Raw genomic sequence first — 19842 nt, 5'->3', positions numbered from 1 at the left:
TCTCTCACCGCCTGCTTCAGTTCACTGCTTCTGCCTCAATCACGTGAGCAAGTACAACACTGATGCTAAACTTATTACTCGGAATCATGTGCACTACTGAGGAAATCATTTGTTTGGAAATCCCTCAAAAGAGTTTATTAACATTGAGAGTAATAACTGGCTCATCACATTGATTTATCAGTCTACTCAGGCTTTAGCAGGAACTTCAGTGTTTGTGAAGAAGACATTAAAGGAGGTAATCTTGAAAATTCTAACATATTTGTTACATGCCATGTGCTGATTATAATATAGTTAATAAACAAGCATTAATGGTGTTTCTTGTATTTTTTTTATTAAGTGGGTAATTCTAAGCATATTCTACTGAAAAGTAAAACTGTATTCTGATAGTCTTTGCAAAATGTAATATGGACTGAATACAGATTTAAGGACTGAATAAGGACTTAATTTCTGTATTCTGAATACGTTTTCCCAGTTCTTGTATTGTGTTACATCCTAACCCTGTGTATTACCTGATGGACTACAACTACCATAAACACTAGAACACTAGAGACGATTTAAGGGGAGCCTGGCCACTTCCTATTGCTCTGGTTATATCAAAACATAGATGCCAGAGGGCGCCCATGAGCATGTTCTCAATGAATGGGGGAACGCTAGAGGGCGCATGTCCAAAATGAATTGGTTAAAGATGGAGCATTTGAGCAAAATCACATAAATGCTTAAACATTTTTAATATGAAACAATAGATTTATCTTCTAAACACAGAACAGCATAAAACATTAACACTGCCGTTACATTTTTGAGCGCTTTAGAACTTGAGTTTAAGAAGGTGCCACATGAACGTTCATGACGTTAGTGAGCGCGAACAGCCAATGAGCTGCTCCGATAACTATTTTAACTTCTCGTTTTTAGCCATTGAGCTCCATTTACTCTCATTCAGTAAGGACTCGCTCGCGGGCGGTCTCTGCTGTATTGTTGCATTGTACAGCCCTGGATAATCAGACTCCTAGCAGTGGTAACGCAAGCTATCTGCATTGTTCATTCGTCGGTTAGTAAAAAAAAAAAAAACATCCCCTAAGCAGTGGTAGTTTTTCAACCGCTCCTCTGGCCTTCAAAATGCGTCACTAGAAAGGGTTTCTCCTGGACTTTAAAGAGGAAATATCACTCTCCAGCCTATTGTGGCACTGCAGAAGGTAAAGTGATTTAAGGAGTCTTAATTCAAAATGACTTAAAATGGAACTTAAGAGTCCTGAAAACAACATTTCCTAATATTATTTAAAGAGGTCACATACCTTGGGGTTGAACTGCAGGACGTTAAACACAAACATTCCAACACCAACCCTCAAGGACAGAATTTAGACCTTCTTAATCCAGTAATAAAAACTCTTACAGACTCCAGAAACTACCTGTAAGTTAGCCATAGAGAAAAATGCGATGCACAAAAATTTAAGCATCAAGTTCAGATCTTAAGAGATTTGTCATCTTTCCTGCATCAGATTCACTGAGATCAGATATATGAAACTCTACTGAGTAAAGAACATTTGGGCATGGTTGTCTTATACAATTAGATTTTATTAAAAGTTACCAGTGACTACTGTACAAAACATTTGTAAGATCTGTGTTGCACATTTGTAAAGTAACTACTTTGAAAAAGATTGTTCAGTTATTCTTTGCTAAACAGCAGCCTTGTTAATGTTACTGCTCAGAATTAGGAGTAGGATGAACTTTCACTAATGGCATATTGTGGCCTGCTCATGTTCACTACTTTGAAACATCTCCCCTCCCTCATCCATGCTCTGCCAAACTCCAGTCTCGACTGAAGACCTTCAACTCCCCATCAAATATAAGTGACTAGGAACATGCAAACATATTACTGCTTCTAAATGAGGTTCTCTGATTCAAATACATCTACATTCAGGGGTTCTAGTCAGTCAGCTTGTCTTGTTTGATTTACCTTTGTTCCAGTGTTCACTGTTTGTATGACATCAGAAACAAACTCAAGCATGTTTATTCTTCAGTGAGATGCTTTATTCGCCTCAACTGAGGATTGAGCGTTCCTCCACAACAGTGGACAAAATGTACAAAAAAAAAGAAACACAGAACGGACAAATATAAGAAAGGAATTAGCAGACATCTACCTTAAAGTTCCTCAATTCCTTGTTTCCCCCCTTTCAAAGACTTCAGCCCTAGTGTGTTGACTGTAGCCCACCAGATTCACAAACAGCAACATGCACTCCAACCTTAACACTATTCATTCAGTGCACAAACACGGCAGATTAAAAATTTCCTCACTGCTTTAAGAGTGTTGAAATTTCCATTTTACCATTAAGTAAACTGAGCATGGAGAGATCAAACAGCTAGATTTTGGTCTTCAGAGTGACCAGGTCAGGTCTTCAGTCTTGAGTGGAGAGGCAAGATCATACTTAGTTTTTGAGAAGGACATATGACGGGGGACGGTGGTCTTCCATTACTTTGCTGCATGTCACACTCATGGGCAGTCAGTCAGCAGGTCAGGAGGCTGCTAGGGAGGGGGCCAATCATGTCCTCCACCCCTCAGCCCCCTACCTTTAAAGTCTGTAGAGCACTTTTGGTAGTGGAGTTTAGAATCCCATACCGCCGCCCATGCCTCCCATTCCGCCCATTCCTCCTGGCATTTCCTTCTCTTCCTTCGGCAACTCTGTGACAACAGCCTCAGCAGTCGACAGCAGTGATGCAACACCAGCGGCATCCAGGAGTGCGGTCCTTACGACCTGCAGAGGGAGCCAGAGAGACATTTAAAACATCCGCAATTACTTTAAGTCACAGTATGTGCCTTGGGTTTCTGTACCCTAATACGCTTTTTGAGGAATTCGTGGAATAAAGCGTTCTTAAATGTGCAAGAAAGCAAACTGATCTTAATTCGCTTGCAGAGGACTGCTCTTGAACCCTGATCCTGGAGTTTACTTCCAACCCAAAATCTAGCACACCTGATCAAACTAATCGAAAGTGACAACTAGATTCTGCAGATTGAGGAGTTAGACACATGTAGCAGAGTAGGATTTAAACTAAACTCTTCATGAAGTTAGATCAGTTAAGAGGACCATGATCATAAATTTACTCTAAAAGCCGACATACCTTAGTAGGGTCAATGATGCCTCTCTCCACCATGTTAACATATTCCCCATGAAGGGCATCGTAGCCAACCTCTGCATCACTCTGCAGAATCTTCTCCACCACCAGAGAGCCCTCCACACCTGCATTCTTGGCAATGGTCATGGCAGGGATGCGCAGGGCTCTGCGGATGATGTCAATACCTAAGAGAAAAGCATTCAAAATGAACATGCTTAACTAATTGGACTACATTGTTCTTTAGACAAGTGATGCACAACGTCAGTCCTGGAGAGGACTTTTTCTCCCAGCACAATTTGGTGATTTCACTGCTCAAACATGCTTGATTCAACTCATCAATTGCCAGGTTTAGTGAGTGTACTGGAGTAGGGAGCTACCAAACAGCTGGACACCAGCCCTCCAGGACCAGAGTTGTGCACTCCTGCTTCAGACTATACCATGTCAACTAAGCTTAAATGAGAATGCAAATTTAGACAAAATTTTGCTGTCTGCAGAATTATCATGTTAAATGATAGTCATACTTACCAAACATACCAAATTCATTACGAAATGCTACATGCATTACAGAGCCTATAGCATGCAATTTCCCTGATGGCAACACAATTACCACACGTTTACCAAGTACGCTAGCTTTAAATATTAATTAACAAATTCCAACAAATGTTCTGTTCATTTGCGTGGAACCTAAATGATTGCCAAAGTGGCATGTTGGCACCTTTCTTCTGGGGAAGCTTGCTTGGTGTTCAAAGCATGTATGTGTGTAGTTAGTATGCAGTGCACTTAGTGATGTTCTGTTTGAATAAACTATAATGTGTAGCCTATATCACATGCCTCGTAAAAGAGAATGATAGAATGACATTTTGTATATTGTCATTTTCGACAATATCAAAAAAGGCTGTACGCAGGATCACGGCCTTATTCAGATTAAAGACAACCATATCCTCACCAACTTTCTGGTCATCATTGGCAGGTTTGAGTGTGTCCAAAGCAGGGATGCAGCGCAGGAGTGCACAGCCACCTCCAGGAACAATGCCCTCTTCAACAGCGGCCCGAGTGGCATTCAGTGCATCTGTCACACGGTCTTTCTTCTCATTCACCTCCACATCACTTGTGCCACCAACCTAAAACAGAGCAGAAAAAAAACACTGCAATTGACTAATAGGGAGTGGCGTATTACTCAGTCAGTAAGACGGTATTTGATTCAGTTCTATGAATTAAGGCCTGGACTTGGTATTGAGAATTATATGACTTAGTTTGGACCTGAAGACAATTGACAGCACTTCTATCATGTAACCACTCCCAGCCAACCCCACTCACCTTCAGCACAGCCACTCCATCGGAGAGCTTGGCCAGACGCTCATTGAGCTTCTCCTTCTCATAGTCGCTGGTGGTGTTCTCCAGCTGCTCGGCGAGCTCAGCCACACGCTTCTCGACTGCAGCTGGGTCACCCCGGCCCTTCAGGAGCATGGTGTCGTCCTTGGTCACCACCACTTCGCCAACACGGCCAAAGTCATGCGCCTGGATGTCCTCAACAGCAAGGCCCGTAGCCTCATCGCCAAACACCTGAATACAGAGTGTTAGGAGAGATTATTTAGTTATAAAACATTAAAAATGTCTGATGTATGCCTATGAACAACTTATAAAGCATCAGGGAGAGGTTGGCTGGAATACGTACAACGCCTCCAGTAGCAATTGCCATATCTTGGAGCTGGTTCTTCCTGTTGTCTCCAAAGCCTGGGGCCTTCACTGCAACAACCTGCAGTCCAACCTTTAACCTGTGGGAGTTAAATACATAGTATGGCATTGACCTTTCACCCACATCCACCAGCAATAACATGCTATGCATACCCCACCTCTAATTAACATTACACTTTGAGGAACAGGAATAGAGACTGCATGGAACTACTTACTAGTTACAAAGAACAATTTAAAACAGTTATTTTAAGATAGCACATTTATAGTTAAGAGCAGGCTATCTTTAAGTATTTAACAAAGTATGGAATAAAACAAAGGGCAGACAAACCTGTTGAGGACTAGAGTACTGAGGGCCTCTCCATCCACATCCTCAGCCACAATGACCAGGGGCTTACGGTGCTGGTTGGCAATCTCCAAGGCAGGCACAATGCTCTGGACACTGGATATCTTCTTCTCACTCAAGAGCAGATAGGCATCCTGGAACTCACACTTCTGACCTAGAAAGAATAATGGACAGATGAAATCAGTGGAAAACTAGGAGATTCTTACACCAAATTTATTTCATTTAAGAGTGGGACACATATGCTAACCTTTTGTTGTGTTGATGAAGTAGGGGGAGATGTAGCCACGGTCAAACTTCAAGCCTTCAATGATCTCCAGCTCATCATGCAATGTTTTGCCATCCTGTATGATACCGAATTTCAGTCAAAACCAGCAGGCTTGAGAAAATCTATTATTTACCAGCTATCAATTAACCAAGCATGGAAACACATACCTTTACAGTGATGACTCCTTTCCGTCCTACTTTCTTCATGGCATCGGAGATGATTTTGCCAACCTCCGTGTCTCCATTGGCAGAAATAGTGGCCACCTACGTCAACGAAGCAAAAGATGTTAAAGCCAAATGACCAAAAATGCTGCGCCCTACACGCTTGAACTCAAACCATTAAGAATGTCTCCATTTTATTGTATTTTTTTAACTCTACCTGGGCAATCTCCTCAGGTGTGGTGACTGGCTTGGACAGCTTCTTAAGCTCATTGATGATCGTTTCTACGGCAAGCATGACTCCACGGCGGATCTCCACAGGGTTGGCACCTTTGCTGATGGTGTCAAAACCCTCCTTAGCGATGGCACGTGCGAGCACAGTGGCTGTGGTGGTGCCATCGCCAGCCTCCTCGTTGGTGTTGTTGGCCACATCCTGCACAAGCTTGGCCCCAATATTCTTGTACTTGTCCTTCAGGTCAATACTTTTGGCCACTGTGACTCCATCTTTGGTGACCTTTGGGCTGCCCCAGGTCTGCTCAATGATGACTGTGCGACCCTGATAGGAGAGGCAGTCATTAAGCTATAATATAGTTTGACCTAAAAACTAGCATATTCTTGAAGCCAGTCTGAGAAAACCTGTAACCAGCGTGTTGCTGACTGCTACCCTAAAAATCAAACCATTACTGTCTTTACACTGTCAGTTGTTGACTTAGTAGCAGGCCAGGCCAGGGTAACTTCACTAACCTTTGGTCCCATGGTAACAGCCACTGCGTCTGCCAGCAGGTCCACACCCTGGAGCATGAGGGCCCGGGCATCTGCTCCGAACTTTACATCCTTGGCATAGGTGCGAGTGAGGTGTGGGGCCAGTGCCCTGCATACTGGCCTCATCTGTCTCATCACACTAGGCAAGCGCAGCATCTCTGAGGGGTGAACAGAAGGTAGTGTTGAGTTTTCACTGAGCAGCTGAAGCAAATTTTGTAGAGGAGTTTCATAATAAGCTGTTTTAAAAGTAGAATTTCATCGATTTTTCAAAATGGTCACCTTACAATGACCTGCATGTACCCCTCCAACGTGAATAGATTAAAATAAATGGATTAACAACGTTTTAGGACAAAACTTGATCACATATAACACAATGTCTCATGCTCAGGCAGCATATTCATAACATTTCCTGTAATAACTTTCTGTGAGGAAGCTTTAAGAGGCATTAAACTCTTCAGACGTCTGGTTCCTATCACCACCACTGTGAACAATTCTGACTTAGTAAGTTTTTCTCGAACAGAGCATTTCGCATAAAATCACTCTGAACGACTTCGCTTTCATCTCAGAAACTGAATCATGCCGAAACTTTGAAAAACTGGAGAATTCCCCTTTAGCTAATATCACGGTTAATTATATCATGTTTCTTAAAAACTACACGGCTGTTAATAACATCACTAATATATGTAATTGAATCGCTTTTTTGAAACAAGATGGTTCGTTAATATCAGATTTGATTAGCTTTCTTAAAATCACAGGATGGTTAATTCGTGCCCATCCTCTCGGCCCACGTGTGCTCAGGTCACGCGTCACAAGGTCAAACTCTCCCGGCGTCATCATGGCAACAGCTCAGAGTACAGCAGCGGCGCTCAAAGCCATGCTGCCGGGACACCTCAGTGACAAGACGAGTTCAAAGTGAAATATTCTGGTGGATATCATACCGTGGCCGCCGCAGCACCTCCCTAATTCAAATCAGGACGTGTTAAACTGCCTCTGCTAGCTCTCTGACATTGAGAGGTCTTACTGAAGGCTGCGTTAGCTCGCGTTAGCCAGGCAGCCCCGCAGCGCGAGGAGGCGCTTCGGCTCTCAGTGAAAATTCCAGAAACGAGCGGACATTAACTAAAACTACCATTAACACATAAACACTACCGTTACATGAATAACTAGCTAAACGTTAGCTTTAATGGCCCGCTCTCAGGTGTTAACGCACAGCCTGAACACTGAAAAGGAACGACGATGTCATTAAGCACCTGGTGATGCAACGCTGATCTGAGATAGTGCAACTACTGACACAGTACAGTTAATTAATAACAACGTTATTTATTAGTTAGCGGTCTGTGCTGCCTTTCAGGTGATCTAACTGCTTATTTAATTCAGCCTCAAGTTCTCCTTCTAGCTAATGCGAGGCTTAAGTCAGCTTCTTGTTCGAATTTCCCGTTCCACCTTAAGTGGTGCAGCAGTCCCAGTCTGGCGTCTGAAGCGCCACAATGTGCCTACTGCACAATTTAAGGTGGAACAGGAAAAACGTGGAGGGAGCCAACTTCAGACCCATGTTAGAAGAGGTTAAACTGTACGTTATATAAAAGTTATTTGCAAGAATCTGAAAAAAAAAAATTGTGACAACTTACTGAATGTGAGCGCAGAAGCAGTAGAGAAGGTGCTAGAAGAGCCGGACTGTTACAGCGTGACTTACAGCTCAACTAAAACCTAGCGCTGCACACACGTGGGCTTCTTCATCCGGGTAACACACCGGCCCGCCCCGCAACCTGATTTAACGACCTTTGTCTATAGATTAAATTCTTCTCCTCTGTGCATTAACATAAAAACATATTACTTGTCGCTTTATCATAAAACATATTGTATTCGCCAACCAAAAATGTGCAGACAGTATGTTCTGCCTTGCACTTTATTTATGAAAATAAACGTTATGCTCGCTCCGGGGCGCCGACTTCCAGAAGTTTCTCAGCCGCTATTGGAGAAAAAAAGGCGAGGTCAGGGGTCGGTGTTGTGAAACCACGATTCACATACGGAGCTTTTTTGCAGATTATAACCAGTCTTACTTCAACACCCGTCCAGACTGTTCACTCGGTAATAGTCAGCGTGTGCAGACAGTTTATTCGTTTATTGAGATTTTTTCTAGAAGTCCAGCACGACGTTTATTAAAGGCAAGGTGTTTCGCGCATGCGCGTTTGCCTTCTAGATATTTCTTCACGTGTTTCTGCGCTGTGTGCTCAGTGTGGCCCGCTCGCTTCACTCCGCCGCTGCTTCAGCTCCCGAACCTGAACTACAGACATGGTAAGAAGATTAAACACTACAGTTGTGTTATTTCTGCAGAGTATTCACATTATCTCTGTATTAGGTATAACCGTAAGGTTCAAATAGGAGCACATTTTTATTCCTCGCATGTACGTCAACTTAGCCCGCTAACGTGTAGCGCCGCACTCTTGTAGCTCCCTCACAAGGTCACGGTTAGTGCTGTAATTCTCAGACGGACGTGAATCATTGGTGACACTTGTTCATTTGTTTTAGCTGAACCTAAAATGTACTTGTGTCACATCTATGTGCTTCATGCTTACGTAGCAGTGTAACCAGTATAGCTCTGGCGAGATTTTGGAGGTCTGAGTTAGGCGTAGCTACGGCTGGTTTAGTACCAAGCGTAACGTTAACTTGAATATTACAGTTTACAGTGTGCATCGCATCTGTCCAGCAATGTGGTTGTTAGATGCCTAGCTAGCTACGTCTCTTCCTCAGCTGGCTCTGCTAGGTATTTGCCACACTGTACAATGTGAACAGTTGTCACATGGTCAGTGCTCTTACTATACTGCAGCTTTTTAAAGGGAATTCCCGCGATTTTTCAAAATGTCTGCATAATTCAGTGGTTGAGATATAAACATAATCATTCAAAGTGGTTTGGCGTGAAATGATTCATTTGTAGAAAAACGTACAGACTCGGATTTCATTACAATGGTGGTGATGGGAACCAGGGGCCCTGATGTCTACAATGCAAATGTAGTCTTTTTATTTACTATCCAAACCACCACTGAACCTGCACGTGTCTTGTGAGTTTAATATGTAATGTTGATGATGGTAAAATAGTGGTAAACTTAAAAAAAAAAACAAAAAAAAACACCTTCTTTGAGGACTTTTACCTTACAACACCCTTCATGTATCCCTCCATGAATTTAATACATGAATGGATTAAAATAAATAGAGTAAAATATGTTTTAGGCCAAAACTTTATCACAACGCTACTGTAAAACTGTGTCTCAGACATCAGGCTAGTATTCATGAACATTTCATGTAATAACCTTTTGTGAGGGAGCTTTCAGAGGTGGACGTCTGGTTCCTATCACCTTCACTATGACCTATTCTGATTCTGAGTTTCTCTATAACAGAGAATTTCACACCAAACCACTCTGAACGCCTTTTTTTTTTTACATCTTAAACACTTAATCATGGAGAAATTTTGAAAAATCAGTAGAGTTCCCCTTTAAGTAACACTCAGTGTCTTCGCTAACGTATCTTCAGTAATTCTGAAACTATTGAGCTGGTCATGCTGTCTAGTGTCCTGCTGGAGGAGAGACATGGGTCATTTTGAATGGAAGTGTTCTCTTGGGAGGCCGCTAAACACCAGTGGTCACTCATAAGTTTTCCCTTTATCTAAAGTGAGCTGCTTAAAATGCAAGAATTGTAAAGGGAAAGGTGGGGAAAAAGTTTAAATTTCTAAATTTAAATTCTAAGCTTCAGGTTCAAATTTCAGCAGTTTTTGGGAGTTGCAAAGTTTAAATATATATTTATGGCTTTAAAAATATCCCTTAAACATTTAACTTATGATAAGTACTTGATGTTTTTTTTATACAAGTGGCCACAGTTTCTACATCTTCACTGACAGAGACAGATTGTAGCTCTTGTGGTTTAGATGGTTTGTCATCTTTATTAAATTTGTTACATTTCACGTCATTCCTTCTATTCTGTTCTTAAACTCTCTTTATTTGGTATTTAACTAATGTCGTAATGGAAAGTTGCTTTGTGTTGAACGTAATGTTGCTGAATAAAGGGATTTCTTTTCTTGCCTATGTCTCTGCTCAGCTGCACTTTAGCAGCCAGTTTGTTCCAGAATTTTCATAAGATTCCATGTGTGGTTCAGACTTGAGGGCTTATCTTGGTGTCAGTGTCCTTTGTCCTTCACTGAAGTGGTAAACATTTACAGAACCTCCAAATTCTCTCCCTCCTACCTTCATTCCTCACAGTCTACAGACCAGTGTCGTCCATCCAGTCCTGCCCTCGCACACACATGACCTTCACACAAGGACATAGACACATCTGCTAATAGACGTGCACCTGGTGTTGCAAAATCTTTATCTAAGGCAGTCTGAGTTAGATTGTTCTATCACTTTCCTGAACTTTTTCTTAAAGTCTGCCTCAGCTTACCTAGCTAGCACAGGCATTTTCTCCTCTGGGAAAAACTAAGACAAAAGTTTCTTTCTAGTGTGGTCATTTAATCTGCTTAAAAAGAGGGCGCCTCTAATTAAGATGTAATACAAAAGCTAATTCCCCAGCCAGAAGACGGACAAGAAAGAAATCTGCTTAGACATGGTTTAATCTTTAAACACATGTCAGCTACATATGTTGATTTGCATTTATTTACTGATAGGGAGCAAATGTTTGATACAGCCGTAATGGACTGCTTCTTACATGTTGTAGTCTAGTGTCCCCTAGTGGTGCTAATTTGAAACTGAATGTTGCTTTATACCGTTACACAACACACATTCTTCTCACTTGACTCTTTATTATCTTCGCCCCCTCTGCAGGCTAAGGCTTTCCGGAAATTTCTCCCAATGTTCGACCGCGTGTTGGTGGAGCGGTTAGCAGCAGAGACTGTCACTAAAGGAGGTATCATGCTTCCAGAAAAGTCACAAGGGAAAGTGCTGCAGGCCACAGTGGTAGCTGTAGGACCAGGAGCCGTTAACAAGGTCAAAAATATCCCCTATGTTTAGATAGTTTATATGGACTGTTTTTGTTTGAGGAGGCTTCTGAATGAAACTATATTGTCTTTTGTTTCAGAATGGAGAGGTAACGCCTATCAGTGTCAAAGTTGGAGAGAAGGTTCTACTACCAGAATATGGCGGCACTAAAGTGGTTCTCGAGGATAAGGTGTGTTATTTGAATATATGCAATCCATATCAAAGATGAAGATTCCCACCTAAAGAGTCTTTTACAAAAACACATGTAATAACACATTGATAATATGATTTTATTGTAGCAAGAGTTACCCGTCTTGTTCTAATATCTCATTTTTATCTTCTTGTCTAGGACTATTTCCTGTTCCGGGACGCAGATATTCTAGGAAAATACGTGGACTAATGTGTTAGTGCTCATCATTTAACCAGCCTTGTCATTCTAGAGGAGTGGAGAAAATGGTTGTTCCACGTTTGTTTTTTTTTCTATGTCATTCATCTGTAAATAATTATGATAATGTTTTGTTACATTAATAAAGAGAACTTGGGGATACCGATACTGACCTTTCTGACTTTAGATGTGTGTTAATTTGGTTTCCTCAGAGGTTGTCTCTCATTCTTGGCTGAGTAAATGAGATGCTGACATTGAAGTAATCAGGATGGGCCTCATTGTGTATCTAAAATCCTGTTAATTGATGCTAACATTATGTATCCAATGCTTTTTTTTTTTAAATTTATTTTAATTTTATCCATTCGTTTGGCTGGGATGATGTTTTCCTCCTTCTGGATATATTACACTGTTAAAGATTCTTCAGAGGATCTTTAGTAAAGACAGAGGTTCTGTATAGAACCATGAACACTCCAAGAACCGTTTGCATGCCTAAAAGTTTATTTGCATCATTAAATGGTTCTTCAGTATGATGGAGAATGTGTTGTATAAAGTTCTATATAGCACCAAAAAGAGTTCTTCTAAAGTTACGATGTCAAGCTTGAAGAACCATCGTTTTGAGTATATCATGGATTGTAAGTACTGCTGGTACACTGAATGTTTCTCATAAAAAAAAAAACAAAAAAAAAAACCAGATTTGGACCAATTGAAGAGAGCCTGCAAACATTTATAGACACAAGTAGGTGATTGGATGACAGCCCATTATGACTATATAATTTTTACGAATTGTTTTATTTTTACTTCCTTATCCTTTGTAAATAGTTTTAGTTACAGAAAATGTATGTATGTTTTCATGGCCTTATTAGGGCTTAAATCATGGAAAACTAAATTTTTCTCACATTTAAAAAAAACAAAACAAAAATAGTCTGTTTCAAACTGCCCACTAATCAACGAAAACCTAAATATCGTGATACATAACGTATCGCGAAAATCTCGATTATCTGTTGAGTTTTCCTGTAATTGTTCAACCTTCGTATTACTGGGTCCTCAACCAGCAGCTGAAGTGACCGCTAGGGGCGCTCACAGACACGCACAGACAGACGGTCCTCATCCAGCCGGTCGAGATGGTCATGGCGGAGGGCGCAACCGTTGTTGTGAGGAGGAACAGACCAGGCACCAAGGCGAAGGTAAAGCAAGACCGAGATTTAGGTCAGCTGAGCAGTTTTAAAAGAACTCAGTTAAAACGATAATCATGGATTTAGTCAACAAGCGTTACACGTTATTGTGAAAAGAATGCTGCTAACGTTAACTAGCCGAGGAAAATGTCTGTTGTATTTTGCTTACTATAGAGCAGAGCCGCTAACGTTAACGTTATATGCTCATGGCGTAAAATACAAAGACCATTTAAGGTAAACTCAGTAACGCTACTGCCTACATTTCCGTCCTGCTGTCCTGTAAATGACTGCATATAAACGACCCTAAAGTAACTGGCATCAAGATCAGCCACCTACCTTTTAGCGACTGGTGGTGGACCTAGCTAGCTAACAGTTAGCCATCGCTAGTTAGCGTTAACTAGTGTGCTATAAATTAACAGGTCGCCGAATCTCTTAAAGGGAAATTCCACCATTATTTTTCAAATTTCTGAATAATTTAGTCCTTGAGATTAAAACAGAGTTATTCAAAATAGTTTGATGCGAAATGCTTCTTTTGTAGAGAAACTTACAGATTCGAGATGTCTACAACACAAATATAGCTAACCTAGCCTTTTTATTTACTGCCCAAAACCAGCAGCGAACCTGCACGAGTCTTCTGAGTTTTATATGTAGTGTTGTTAATGGCAAAATAGTAGAAAATCGGGAAGAATAAGATTTTATTTGGAGACTATTTTGCCTCACAACGTTCTTCACGTACCCCTCCACCATGAATGGATTAAAATAACGTTACATGCAGTACAATACATACAAAAGTCAAAACTTCATTACAAAACTATCACAAAAAACAACGTGGCAGAGTTCGGACAGTGTATATCTAACCATTTCATGTAGTTACTTTTTGTTAAGATGCTTTCAGAGGCATTAAACTCTTCAGATGTCTGATTCCTTTCACCGCCACTGTGAATAGAATGGAGCATTTCACATCAGACCTTTCTGAACGGCTTTGTGTCTCAATTTTTCAGTTTCCCTTTAACCTACCAAATAGACTACAGAAAACAATGTTTTTTTAGATTAAGTTTTTAAGTAATGCCTAGTTTGAGAGTGCACAATATGTCCAAAGGTTTGTAGACCCCTGCTCATCTAACGTTTCCTCTGAAATCAGTTCTACTAATAGTGAGTTTTGCTACATTGACTGCCTCTACTCTTCTGGGAAGGCTTTACACTGCATGTTGGAACATTACCGTGAGGATTCGGTTATATTCAGTCATAAGAGGATTAGTGAGGTCTGGTATTGATGTTGGATGATGAGTTCTGGATCACAAATGGCACTCTGATTCATCCAACTCATCCTAAAGGTGTTGGATGGTGCTCCATCACTCCAGAGAACCTAGTTCCACTGCTGCACAGCCCAGTGCTGGGGGACTTTATACCCATGCAGCCAATGCTTGTCATTGGGCATGGTGACTTCAGGCTCATCGGTGGCTGCTACAAGTCCCATTCTATGGAGATTTTATAAGCAGGCCGCCTTGTGCGATTGAATGCCTGTGTCAGCAATGGGTGCACCTTAGCTAAATTGAAGAGGAGTCCAGATACCTTTGATGATATAATCTTGCTATTAGGTAGCTGCTTGGGTACTTAGTTATCTATAACTAAAGTCTTTTCTGCCTGAAACTGTTTAGTTTTAGATCCAGTACCTGGCATAGACACACAATGGAAACCAATAAGAAAACAAATGAGTAACATTGTTCTGAAGTAAATCATAAGTGAAAACACATTGCTTTCAATACCACTGCGTTTTTGCATTTCTGTTATTTAAAGCTGTTATTTCAAGCAGGACCTCCATGCAGAAACCATTTTAATGTGACGTGTGACAACACAATGTGGTGTGATTTGCACAATACAAACATAAGTAGAGTAAAGCAAATGAATGTCTTGTAACTCTGTTTATATCCAGAAAACATTAGAAGGATGAAGTTGGTATTAAAGCAAAGTCAGCCCAGCCATATATGTATATTGCCTGTTACGCACTGATATGGGAATTGTGGGCTGATGCTGATAACCGATAGTTTTCTGTACATACTGGCTGATGCTGATACATAAACATTTATTAAATGTAGAAGATTGCGTCTACCTACAGTCTACCTGGACTGGCTTTACATGTACCATTTATTTCTGTAAGATTCCAGATGCAGTAAAATTAATAAAATACAGATATTTTAACACAGTAGCCCAACAGAACCTAAACATTCTGGATTACATCATCAGATATCAGGTTGAAGCATTATTCATATCTAAACCTTTTTAAGCAATTGTCAGCACATACTAATATGATTCTGATATTGTTATGCATCCCTAAAATTATTCACTTTTATTATCTAAACTAAAGAATTCATATTGCCAACCTTCAAGAGTTTTCTCCTGTTTGGCAGGACTTCTACAACTGGCCTGATGAATCTTTTGAGGAGATGGACAGCACTCTGGCAGTGCAACAGGTAGGAGGTCTTTTCACTTCATCCATGCTACTTCATATTGTCTTGCATAGTGAGGGCTGTGCTGGAATTGCCATTTCATTTTCAGTGCTAGACATACAGTGATGTTTTGTTTTTGCCTTATTCCAGATCTGCCCTTTACATCTACATTACAGTTTAACCACACAATAACAACAGTCACTGTTCTGATCTTTACAGTATATCCAGCAGAACATCCGCTCTGACTGCTCCAACATAGAGAAGATCATGGAGCCTCCAGAGGGACAGGATGAGGGAGTGTGGAAGTACGAACATCTCAGGTAACTTTCATTTGTCTGAACAAGCTTGTCAAGAAACATAGCATGAAGTGATATACCCTGAAATAGTCAGTTCTGTTGTTCTTGGCATGCTGCTCATGGAAACAGTTATCAGTGTATTCTCAGCTGTGAATTCTACAGTCTCCAGATACAGTCCTCTTTCAGGTCTTTCTTTCTTGTTGTTTTAATAGGCAGTTTTGTTTGGAGCTCAATGGCTTGGCTGTTAAACTTCAGGTACTTTCTGTTTTGTTTCTGTATATATGGTAGTAAATTACTTTTATGAAGCTGTTTGCACCATCCAAGTTGATGTAATTCAGTATTTTGGAAACAGGTCTATGCTGCTGGGATCTCCATAAATGTAGGTCTTCTCTTTGTTTACGATTTACTTGTGCCTTTCATGTATACAGAGTGAGTGCCACCCAGACACATGTACCCAGATGACTGCCACTGAGCAGTGGATTTTTCTCTGTGCAGCCCACAAGACTCCTAAAGAGGTGAGTGTAGATGTGCACCTCCCCATCTCTCTGCAGAAGACCTCTCAACATCAGTCAGTGTGAAAGAATTAAAAAACATTGAGCCTGTTTACACCTTGCATTAACATGCGTTTTGTGTCTGGATTATATCTGGATATACTTTGTCCGGATTTCATTTACAGTTTTCACTGAAATGCATCCCTTGGTTTGCCAGGTGAGATCCGATTTGACTTTTCCTATATGTAGAGCACATCAGCACATATGTCAGAGTGGATTGGAGTAAGCATATAAACATTCTTCAGTCTTAATGTATAATCGGAATGTATTCAATCAGATCGGCAAAAATCTTTGCATGTAAACGCAGCCATTGTTCATTCCCTCACCTGCTGCTAAGGATTCAGCAGATGCATTTCTACTCATGTAATTGTATATGAATAATGGAAACATATTTCATTTACACTTATGTTAAATGTGGTCAAGATTCGTCTCTGACCACCTCCGAATGTGATTTGAGTGATCCGATCATAATCCGATCTCTCACAATGCGTCTTATTATCCGGTCATCTGTTTACTGAAAACGCACATTAATGCAAGGTGTAAATATGCACAGCTTGTGGACGTTTACCATATCTTCAAGGATAAAGTATGAACTGTAAAGACAACTGATTGACCTACATACAACAAAACCAGTGTAAAAAGTAACAGTGCGATGCCTTTAGGCTGCTCCAGAATCAGTTTCTGACTGCACATCATGATGGTTTGGTATTTTCTACTGTCCATTCAGTGTCCTGCCATTGACTACACGAGGCACACCTTGGATGGCGCAGCCTGCCTTCTAAACAGCAATAAATATTTCCCTAGTCGGTGAGTCTTTGCACAAACACTCCACACACTGGTGTTGTTATGAAACTTTCATGTAGTTACTTCTCACATGGTTACATAACAAGAGTTTAAATGGCACATATCAGTTTTTCCTCACTTTTTGAAATGAATGAGTTTCATGTAAATTTAGTTTCAAAACATCTTGTTCACATTCAAGTTTATATATGGAAACCTAGCTACAAAAACTCTGTTTTAAATAGTTTTTGTGATGTCACTTATTCACATAGATCCACCTATTCAGCCTATAGCAGTTTAGCCACCCTCATTCACACTGAAGCTATAAGCAACGTTTCAGCTAAGACTGCTTTTGAATGAGGCACAGTGCAGGGCAGCCAATCAGAGCAGGGGTCATTTACATTTAGCATTTTTAATTAAGTGATAAAGAGAGGTTGGAAAATGGTTATGTACAAATGAATTATGGCTGTTTTTGGTGCATCAAACCACACAAGTCATAAGGGGACCTAAAATACCAAAAAGGTAGGATATGTGCCTTTTAACTGCAAATGTACATTTTACATTTACACTTAACAAGTTAACTTCACAGCATTTCCATATTAGTATTTCATAGACCAGACCACTGCAAGGGTATCCAGTCTTATCCACAAAGGCCAGGTGTAGCTGCAGCAGGTTTTCATTCCAATCTAGTAGTAGTGCACCTGATTCTACTTGTTTATTCAATTAGTCTTAATCTTAATCTTTATCCAATTGATCATGTGTGCTTTTTCTTTATTGGAATGAATACCTGCACACTGACCAGCTCTTTGCACATAAGATTGGTGTTTGATTTCATGAATTACCACATGATGATGACAGTGTGCTCATGGTGCCAAGTCCTTGCTGTCTGTTTTTTGCTCTTTGTACAGTGTCAGCATTAAGGAGTCATCAGTAGCAAAGCTAGGCTCGGTTTGCCGTCGCATCTACAGGATCTTCTCCCACGCCTACTTTCACCATCGCCAAATATTTGACTCATATGAGGTCAGCAAAAAACTTCAGTGAACATTGAATTGTTTTAAAAATCACAGTGGTAATTCACAAATGGAACTGTCTGTTCTGTGATGGTTTTGGTGCTTGTTTCCTGCTCAGAGAACTGCAGAGTTCAAAGAAGAAGATTCAGACAGTATATCGTAACTGTCGTAAAATACCCTCCCATCTCCAAAGTGGTACCTTTTATAGTAGTAGAAAAAACATTCTTAACTCTAATGTACATTGATATGATCTTATTTCTTGTAATGTTGGACCATTTCTGTTGGTCTGTTGGTCATGAAATGCTCAGTGTGTTTTAAATGAGGTTAAAAAAAGTTTGGATGTTCCTATTCACTGTTCCTCATGAAACACCAGCCTGTTGAGCAGTCTTTGTGACTGAAGCTCCTACCGTTCATGCATCAATAATGAACCCTCTTTTAAAGTCACTTAGATCTTTTCCTTTTTCCATCTTGATCCAAAATCAAGGTCAGCTGAGCCTCCTCCGCATTTTAATGAGTCAGTTGTCTGGAAACATGTTTTTGTTTCTTAATTCATTTGTTCAGGTTTTTCCTTTAAAGGGGAATCCACTTTTTAACTTTCTGCATAATTTAATCGTTGAGATGTAAACAAAGTCATTCAGAGTGTTTTGATGTGGAATGCTCCGTTCTAGAGAAACTTACAGAGTCAGAATTGGTCACGGTGGTGATGGGAACCAAATGTCTAAAGAGTTTATTACTTTTTAAAGACACATTGTAGAAAGGTATTTCATGAAATGATTATCATTTGATATTGATTTATAATAGAGTTTGGCCTATTGGAGGGCACTGGATGGCAAATCAATATCTAAATAGATCAGATTTACTATTTTTTTTTCTTACCATTATCAGCATTACACAAAAACTCAGAAGGCATGTATAGTTTTAGTGGATGTTTCAGATAGTAAATAAAATATGTAAGTTGTGTACATCATGACACCTGGTTCCTATCACCACTCTAAGGAGCTCTTAGTTGGTTAGTGTCTCTAGTATGGTGCATTTTACATCAAACCACTCTGCTGAATGAATTGTGCAGAAAAGTTGGTGGAATTCACCTTTAATTTGTCACCCGTCTGCAAGTATTGTGTTGTGGACATTTGGTCCCATCTTGTTCAAATGGCATTCTCTAGACCTGCCAGCAGGTGGCATCTTGAGACAGCATTTTAAAGCCAAGTATTGAGCTGGAAAGAATACTGAGCTAGTGCTTTAATTTATGCATGGCCTGTGGAATGACCATGATTACACCCTGGCTGTGTCTCTTTTAAGGCCTCCCTAATCTCACCCTCTTTCTTGTGTGCATCACCTTCAGAACGAGACGTTCCTGTGTCACCGCTTTACGCGCTTCGTGATGAAGTACAACCTGATGTCTAAAGACAACTTGATCGTTCCGATCCTGGAGGACGAGGGCCAGAATACCTCTGCTGGAGAGAGTGAAGCTTGAGCTCCAGCTCCAGAACTGACTCAGCGTTTCAGCAGGAGCCTAAACGACTGGAATTCAGGAAAACTCACTTCAGATCTGGAGCCTCCCAGATCGTTTGCTTTTTCATTTGCCCCTTGCATCTGCCCAAAGCCAAAGCATCTTTCCCTCCCTACATGTTGCGTTCCAGCATAACAGATCATGCCAGTCTTTCAGCTGTTGGGGTCTCTCTTCTTTCTTTTCCTCCTTTATAAATGAGCGTGATGATATTCACCCCTTCCTTACTTGTTATCAGGTTATTGTATGGATGAAGGTGTCTTATCTAACCCATTGTATTTATTTATTTTTTAAATGAACTAAATATATTTTCATTATGGTTGGTGTTAATAAAAGAAAATACCCACAGCTGGCTTTGATCTCCACTGCTTCATGTTCTACCAGATGAGTTCAGCATATTAGCTT

The 19842-nt window shown here is 40.5% G+C and overlaps 2 protein-coding genes across 4 annotated transcripts; one reads left to right on the top strand and one right to left on the bottom strand.

Moving 5' to 3' along the window:
- Positions 1-2003: 2003 nt before the first annotated feature.
- hspd1 (heat shock 60 protein 1) lies at positions 2004-8086 on the bottom strand. Its single transcript, XM_036576845.1, has 11 exons — positions 7954-8086; positions 6311-6486; positions 5787-6122; positions 5576-5671; positions 5391-5484; positions 5129-5297; positions 4781-4880; positions 4423-4668; positions 4052-4226; positions 3112-3290; positions 2004-2747 (listed from the first exon to the last, which is right to left on the bottom strand). Exons 2-11 carry the CDS (start codon positions 6482-6484, stop codon positions 2598-2600), a joined length of 1719 nt encoding a protein of 572 aa, XP_036432738.1. The 5' UTR covers positions 6485-6486; positions 7954-8086; the 3' UTR covers positions 2004-2597.
- Positions 8087-8301: 215 nt separating this feature from the next.
- Positions 8302-19785, top strand: LOC118812304 (MOB-like protein phocein). 3 transcript variants are annotated; one of them, XM_036577400.1, is made up of 9 exons: positions 8302-8620; positions 11137-11298; positions 15255-15317; positions 15513-15613; positions 15802-15844; positions 16018-16104; positions 16868-16947; positions 17829-17940; positions 19273-19785. In XM_036577400.1, the coding sequence occupies exons 1-9, from the start codon at positions 8618-8620 to the stop codon at positions 19402-19404; spliced, it is 783 nt and encodes a 260-aa protein (XP_036433293.1). In that variant the 5' UTR covers positions 8302-8617; the 3' UTR covers positions 19405-19785. The 3 variants fall into 3 exon arrangements, with proteins under 3 accessions (XP_036433293.1, XP_036433207.1, XP_036433116.1); XM_036577223.1 differs by lacking the exons at positions 8302-8620; positions 11137-11298 and adding an exon at positions 12753-12858; XM_036577314.1 differs by lacking the exons at positions 15255-15317; positions 15513-15613; positions 15802-15844; ... (2 more) ...; positions 17829-17940; positions 19273-19785 and adding exons at positions 11390-11479; positions 11639-11847 and having other exon boundaries at positions 8332-8620.
- Positions 19786-19842: the final 57 nt, after the last annotated feature.

Source organism: Colossoma macropomum, unplaced genomic scaffold, assembly GCF_904425465.1.
Source record: "Colossoma macropomum unplaced genomic scaffold, Colossoma_macropomum, whole genome shotgun sequence".
Classification (NCBI taxonomy): Eukaryota; Metazoa; Chordata; class Actinopteri; order Characiformes; family Serrasalmidae; genus Colossoma; species Colossoma macropomum.
The sequence above is the reverse complement of the archived record's forward strand: the minus strand, read 5'-3'. Positions and strand labels throughout refer to the sequence as shown.

Coding starts and splice junctions, on each gene's coding strand:
- hspd1 (XM_036576845.1), bottom strand. CDS start 6,484: ATGCTGCGCTTGCCTAGTGTGATGAGACAGATGAGGCCAGTATGCAGG. Junction 4,669..4,780: donor CAATTGCTACTGGAGGCGTT/GTACGTATTCCA, acceptor CTCTGTATTCAG/GTGTTTGGCGATGAGGCTAC. Junction 3,291..4,051: donor CAATGATGACCAGAAAGTTG/GTGAGGATATGG, acceptor CTTTTCTCTTAG/GTATTGACATCATCCGCAGA.
- LOC118812304 (XM_036577400.1), top strand. Junction 15,845..16,017: donor GCTTGGCTGTTAAACTTCAG/GTACTTTCTGTT, acceptor TCATGTATACAG/AGTGAGTGCCACCCAGACAC. Junction 16,948..17,828: donor AATAAATATTTCCCTAGTCG/GTGAGTCTTTGC, acceptor CTCTTTGTACAG/TGTCAGCATTAAGGAGTCAT.